This window comes from Zea mays, chromosome 1 (assembly GCF_902167145.1).
Source record: "Zea mays cultivar B73 chromosome 1, Zm-B73-REFERENCE-NAM-5.0, whole genome shotgun sequence".
Taxonomy (NCBI): domain Eukaryota; kingdom Viridiplantae; phylum Streptophyta; class Magnoliopsida; order Poales; family Poaceae; genus Zea; species Zea mays.
Window position 1 is genome coordinate 240,247,787 of NC_050096.1, and position 7,472 is coordinate 240,255,258.

The following is a 7,472-nucleotide window of genomic DNA, read 5'->3' on the forward strand; positions in this document are numbered from 1 at the left end:
TTAGAAATAATCTAAATTTGTATAAGGATGTAAGAGCAACTTCAAAAGAACGTGTAAACTAACCCCAAAACAGATATTAGTTAAGAATAGTGGTTTTTCTTACTCCAACAGCTCTCTCATTCTTCCCCAAAAAAATTCACGCCCCGCATCCACAGTCTTCTCTCCCTCATATTTTTGTGTGTTCCATTTCTCCCTAATCCATTCGTCAACATATCGAATCATCTAGAGCCTCCCGACGACTGTACAGATTGTGCCACATGTCACATTTAGAGGAACTGTTGGAGTATCCATCAAGATTCACTCTTAAAACTTTTTAGCCTGCTCTTAATAATCAGTTTTTGGGGTAAAAATTTTAACATCCTTTTGGAGTTGCTCTAAAGTAGATTATGTTAATTTGCATTTACATGGCCATTTCACCGATAATTTTAAAAAAAAATCACAATTTTTATATAGGGGTTTTAAAGTATCATATTACTTTTATTGGGAGATTGGTTATCCAGTATATACATAATGCATTGCGCCATACCCATACACAGGCGCCCTTGGATCAACAGTCGGTTGATCCATAAATGCTGCCGAGTAACCAGATTTTAAAACTACTGGAGCTTCCTGAACTCGATGCCTTCCAGGATGAGGCCGCGCTTGGGATACGATCCAACCACCTCGAAGCTCGCCACCACGTCCTCACCGGGGGCTTCATGCTCACCGGCCTCGACGGTGCGTAGCCGCCCCATCTCCACCTCCCACCACCCGTCATCTCGCAGTCTCGGCACATGGACGCCTCCGACGCCATATGGAATGACGGCGCCGGCGCCCCAGAACTTGCGCGCTTCGGCTTCGTCGGGGCGGAGGCACACAGAGCGGCGGTGGTGCGACTCCGCGGGCACGCGGCCACCCAAGCTCACTGCCGCCTCCTGGTCCGGGAAGCTCAGGCCGCGGTGCCCCTCTGCTATGCCGTAGACCAGGTACGCCGCGTAGGATGTCGCCCGCGTGAGCACGGCAACTGGGAGCCGGCCGTAGATGTCCAGGTACGAGCAGTCCATGAGCTCGGCTACCTCACCAAACCTGACCACCAACCATGCAGCAACCTGTACCAGTCAGTAACCATCCATCCATGTACTAGTCAGTAACAAATGATGCAAGCAACCGTTCGTTAACGCCGGCCACAACATCGAGTGAGGACTGAGGACCAAAACGAAACCGGGTCCCCATGGCCTCTCAATCCTCGAAAATTTTGTGTTTGGCCGCGGGACAAACACTGCATAGACGTACCCTGACTATGTCCTCTTTTGTCCCTCCAATTTTGAGAGATAATTGGAGACAACACTGAAATAATCTTATCTCAACCCTTGATCCTGAATCAAACAACCTTATATGAGGGATCGTCCAATCCCATCTCGTCCTGTCATTGCAACCAAACTCAATCCAGATGGGAAAAAGAATGTGGCCAATCCAAACGGAGAGGATTCTAGGCCAAATTATTAAAATCTGAAGCCTAAATTTTGAGATCGCAGAATCTCTTAAAATCTAGCCATGTGGCCTGCGTCCTAAAATAAATATCATTTAAGTTCTATGCGGATCAAAAAAATTATTGAACTAGATTTATAAAAAAAATATTAGTACAAATAAATTTATAATAAAACACTAGTCCGTTTCTTTACTACGGCTTCTATATTTACAATGTTTATGATATCTATCTTTTATAAAACACAAATAAATATGTATTCTAGTGATTAGAAGCTAAGTCCAGGAGAGAGTGTTAGGGTTTGAACCCAAGTTCTACACTTATTTTTTTTATTTTTCTGGTGGTACATATGAGAGGAAGACACGGGAAGAAATTTCTACTTAAATATAGTAGAGGTATAGTCAAGAAATAAAGGATCGGTTTATAATGAGAGGTAAGTTTGAAGTCAACAATGGACACCAAACTAGATTTGGGAAGACTTGTGGTTAGGCAAGAATTTGATGGAAATGTTCCTCGTTTTATGCTAAATTGTTAGATGGAAAAACATACAATGGTTGTGCAAGTGTTAGGTCAATAAGGCGAAGTTGGTGGATTGGCTTAGGTCTTGTTTAGAACCCCTAAAGTAATAGTTGATCAGTTAACAAATTATTATCTAGGTTGAGCTAGCTAAACTAATTGTTAGTTTGTAAGGTAGCTAACAACTAGCTAAGGTATTAGTCAGGGTGTTTGGAACCTCTACAACTAATTTTAGCAGTTAACTATTATTAGCTCTAGAGGTTTTAAACTAGGCCTAATCTAGTATCACTAGTTGTGTCGGTCCTTGCAACAAGGGGAAGATAGTTTTGTTTAGAATTTACACAAAAATCGTTCCTTTTTGGTAGGGTCTTTGCATGAAGACATAATGAAGGAGCGAGTTATACGGGAGAAGAATCCTTTTTGGAAGGTTGAGTTGCCACTGAAGATTAAAGATTTCCTTTATATCTTAGAGACTGTGTGACTTTATCCAAAGGGTTGTACAAAAACTAATTTTTTAAGTTCCAATAGTCAGCACCTCTTCTTTGATTGTAGTGTAGAATGTTCTATTTGGAATGCGGCTTCTATGAGCTTTAAGATACAATCACCGGGTATTATGAAGATAAGAAGACTTACAGTCAGAATCACAAACTAGAATCTATGATCCAAACGGGCAGGGATTCTTTTTATCTACAATCCAGATTCTAGAATACATGTCTAAAAATGTGTAATAATGTCTTAGGGGTTCAAATGATACCAAGCTGGAGTGGTAATGTTGGAGGCATATGTCACGAGCCTAGGTTGATAGTATAGCCCATTAGTGTTAGAGGTCAACAGTAGCGGACCCAGCTGCTATGCTTAGGGTGTGCCAGAAAAAATATCAAAAAAAGAAACAAAAAACAGAGATCGTTTGTTTAGGGTCAAGTAAGAGATAAGGAATGTTTGATAGGGGTCAAGTAAGCCTCTTTATATAAAGAAAAGAGATGTATGATGTATCAATCTAATCAAGTAATAATTAAAAAGGAAAACACTTATGTCTTGTCTGACCGTGTGCAAGGCCTTCGACTGGTTCCTTTGTGCTCCCCTCAATCCTAAACGCCGCCATAACATCTGCTATCAGAGATGTTGATGTTGGGTTCTGACGATGACGATAAGGACCAGTCGGCTCCATTTGTGTTGCCTATCGACGCCATGACAAAGGCTCCAGTGGCCCTAGCGAAGTCGATGGCAGCCATGTCGTCCACCTTGCTGGCCCTAGTAGCACAATTGCCACTAGCACTAGCCACCACCATGACGCTAGGGTTCCCCTACATCTTGTCGGGCTATGGGACAACGATAGTCTACATGCCAAATTCTATTGTAGCCCTAACCCAACTTCCAACACATGTTTCAAGCCGACAACACTACTTTTATTGTTGTTGATCCTTCATGCAGCATGGGCAACACACAATCTTTAAACGACAGCACCATGTCACCCCTATAAACAGGCTATCTGTAGCAGCAGCAGTCTTGTATCATATCGAGAAGAAAAAGGAACTTGCGATGTTGCAAGAGCGAAAGATGCATGAACTCTAAGCATCAGTGGCGGTACGACTACAAGAAACCTTATAGTGTGTTGATGGGTGTGGGAGATGTGTGGTCTGCAGTTGATTCAGCTTCTTACCCCTTCGCAACTTTTCCAAGTTGTGTTTCGATGAGCGAAGGATGTCAATCTCATCGATCGGTCGAAAATCTTGGGCATGTGTGTTTCCCATGTGGAGTAGTAGGCATGTTGCCCCCTCACAAATGATAAACTCAAGAGTCGTGGTGACAGTGGAGAGGCACATCCCACATCATTCTCCATCGAAACCCCTTGACTCTTCTTTGTGTGGTGTGGACTATGCCATCAATTTCTAAGGGCATGTTTGGCATACCTCTGAAGCAGAACTCTAAGCTAGAGTAAAAATTTTGTACCCAAATGCCTCAAGTGTCAAAAATTGAAGTACCTCCTCCCCTACTCCAAAACAACTAAAACGAACCTAGATGTGGAGTTTACAAGTATTTACCTACCATTGTCAATCGTTACACAAAAAATGATCCGTTCTTTCTTTGTCCTGTGGACTTTCTCTTCTCCACGCACCTTCTTGGTCTGTGGTCGCTTGGTTCCTCTGGTGTGCCTCCTACTCCCGTTGGACCTCTTTCTCCCTCCGCTCATTGCGCCTCATCCTCCCTTCGTTGGTCGTCACGCCAGGAACAAAGCAGATAGAGATGTCAAAGAGGTTGTCGACTTAGGCATGGAGGGCATCGTCCCCATCTCAGACCAAAAATACAAAGCTGAGCTACCACACGTTCCTTGCTTATCCATGGAGGTGGTGGTCGAGCTAGCGGATGTGGGGTAGGGCTCCTCATTTGGGTGGGCTGGGGCTCCTTGTTGGGTTTTGATCTAGCAAATTGGTGTCTGCTTCAAACCTATGCGCTTTGATTGTTCTGTATTTGTATGTGGTGGGATCTATATTGTTTTTAGCACTACAACTCTTCAATGTGTAGTTGTGTGACACTTGATGTCGATGTTATATGTGACCTCGTTAAATGAATTAATTGTTGAAGACGGCAATGTTCATGGTCTATATTTATACTACATTTTGTTCTTGTGATTAACACTAGTACATGAATTTGTATAGTTTCTAATTCTAGTGCATGTGTTATGTCACTATTAATATGGTGTAAATGCAGTATTCCCCAACCATCTTATATATTTAGCTCCATAGGCATGGAACCTAATTCTCCTAAAGAAACGTTTAATCATGTTTACTCAATTATTGGAAATGTTATAGAGAGATTATTAGGTCTATGGAAAATGAAATGATAAATTCTTTTTTTTCTCGAACACTTGAGGAGTTGCGCATCATTATAATAAGAAGAAAAGTAGGGTCCAAAGTAAGATAATTCTTTATATAAACATTCAACACAAGGGTTAACATGTCTTTTCACACAAAAACACTCATTTTTGGAGTTGATTTACTTTTCTTGCCAAACTACTCAAAACCCCTAAAGTGGAGATGCTCTTTACCAGAGTTTTGGAGCATAGTTTCTCCAGGATGGAGTGGAACCATGCCAACACGCCAGACACTCCAAAAAAAATCTAATGCATTTCGAGCATTTTCAAGAGTCTTTCTAAATTTCGCTTTCTAAATTATCATTTGGAGTCATTTATGTAATAAACACTTTCTATATCTTTCCAATCTCCAATAGTTTTTCTATATCTTGTTTGCACTCTAGAGAGCTATTCACGTTTTCTATTTTTGACTAGTGAGAACCTGGAATAGAAGATGATTATATTTAAATAACCATTTAAATAAGCTATTGGAGGGTATTTAAAAAAACTCTATTTATATTAAGTAGGAAGAATATAGTCTCTTGAAGTTGCTCCGAGCATCTCCAGCAATTTTGTAAAAAAAGCTCCCTAAAAACAGATGTAGGGAGTTGCTAAATGATAATATGGAGTAAAAAATTATGTGTTCTTCGATAGTTAGTTATCTATTTTTAGTTGCCAAATATTTCTAATTATGTCAGCTCAACTTATTTTAATGGGCGTACTTTGTTTAGATCCAATACGCTATGCTAATACCTATGTCTAAAGCAAATGGTTGAGCAGGTATTGTCGTGATGCATGTGCCTACATCAACATGGTTGAGCAGGTATTGTCCTGATGCGTTTCAACAAATGGTGGACCAACCAAAGTGAAAAAATAATAGCAACGCAAATTAAAGAAATAATTTTTAATCTATTGAATTCCTGCACATTATTGTGAAAGAGCCATGGCACAGTAGTTTTCACGATTTTTTTGGTGTGTATCTAGGTTTCGGGAGTGAATAAGAGGTTGCTACATTTGGCAACAATATAAAGTTGTGTAGGGACTTTGTAAATTTAGCAACCTCTTTTAGAGAATTGTTGAAGGACCCTTTCTAATAACAACTTCTTAATTTTGTATTTAGTAACATGTTTGCTCTTAGGACTTTTTGATTCCAGAGACTAAAGAATATTTATTATATTTTAGTCATATTTAGTCTCTAAATTGCTAAACAATGAGACTAAGATAGAAACTAAAATGCTTGAGTCCCTAGTCCTCAAGTAGTACTAAAGGTGCTAAATCATAATAATTCTACCTTTTGCCCTCTTATTTATTTTTGTTACAATGTAAGAAGAGTAATTGCAGGAGAACGATAAAGGGTATTTTAGTTTTATTATAAGTTATTTAAATGAGTTCTAAATTTTTTTAATCCCTACAACTAAATAGAGTAGGCACTAAACTTAATCTTTCAATTAAACTTTAGTCCCTAGGCTGTGCAGAGAATGTTATGAATAGTCGGCTATGACTTACGCGGTTAGGTTTTCCAAAGACTACGGGCTAAGCCCATTTAGCGTTTGAAAAGACATGTCAAAAAATTAGAAAATTCTGCATGTCGCTTGACTTCTAATTGTGCCGCCGGAACCGCTTGGACTACAAGCCTACAACTACAAGTATGTGAAGTAATTCAATCCCTTTTAATCAATCCCCTTGGACAAGGAAGAACAGATCAATTTAGGCGAAGGATACGGCCAATGTTACAGTTGCGCGCAAATCAGAATTCACCAAATCGCCAATGAACTAAAACCATTGTTATGCTTGCCAGCTAAGGGCATCTGGCGGACGAACGAGACTGAGTGTCTAGGAGAACATTTTAGATGATGAGTTGTGCAGGAAAAAAAAAATTAGACGGGTTGAAAGGAGCAGGACAAGATGTGGACCTGGACCGCGCGTGGGGCGCCCAACGCCAGCAGAAATCGCCGTCCTCCCACGGCAGGCTGAGCCTCCTCGCCGACAGCGCGTAGCACTTGGCGCCGCTGGCCTGGTCCAGCCACAGCCTGCACCAGCCGTCGCCGTCGACGTCGACGGGGACGCCGCCGCCGCCGCCGTCGCAGAGCGCAAGGTACGCGTCCTTCCTCGGCCCACGGTCCCGGCCGGCGTCATGCAGATGCAGGGCGATGGCGCGGCGGTGATCCTCCGGGACGAAGCGGCCCCAGACGTAGTCGGAGTCGGCGGCGGCGCGGAAGGCGGGGGAGACGGCGGCGCAGCGGCAGGCGTCGCGCGGCGAGGTGAGCGCGATGGCGTGCGCCAGGCACGGCTCCGGGAGGTCGCCTGCGCGGGTCTCCTCCTCCCCCATCGCCCTGGTCGCAGCAGATGGGACGTATCCCTGGAGAATCGTCTGCAAGCAAGTAGACGTGATTGACCGATGCTATGCCAAGAGCGACAGCCGATAGGAATTGGTAACTGCTCCTGCACTGCACTGAAGTCTGCATGTTGCGTCGAATGCATTGGACCGGCACCAAGTTTCTGGCGTCACCGAGCTCAGATTCAGATTCACAGAGAGTGACGAGCACCAACCGCCGGGCCAGTGCGGCCCCATGCTCCACCACTTCCGCTTCTGTCCCCAGTTCCACGGTCAGAACCCAATAAAAAGAAAGAAACGATCAC

At 42.8% G+C, this 7,472-nt stretch overlaps 1 protein-coding gene across 1 annotated transcript; it reads right to left on the bottom strand.

Moving 5' to 3' along the window:
• Positions 1 to 450: 450 nt before the first annotated feature.
• LOC100284363 (uncharacterized) lies at positions 451 to 7,232 on the bottom strand. Its single transcript, NM_001157258.2, is given in 2 exon segments — positions 451 to 1,065; positions 6,746 to 7,232. Coding segments are annotated over 2 exon segments (885 nt in total). The 5' UTR covers positions 7,162 to 7,232; the 3' UTR covers positions 451 to 596.
• Between the last annotated feature and the right edge of the window lie 240 nt (positions 7,233 to 7,472).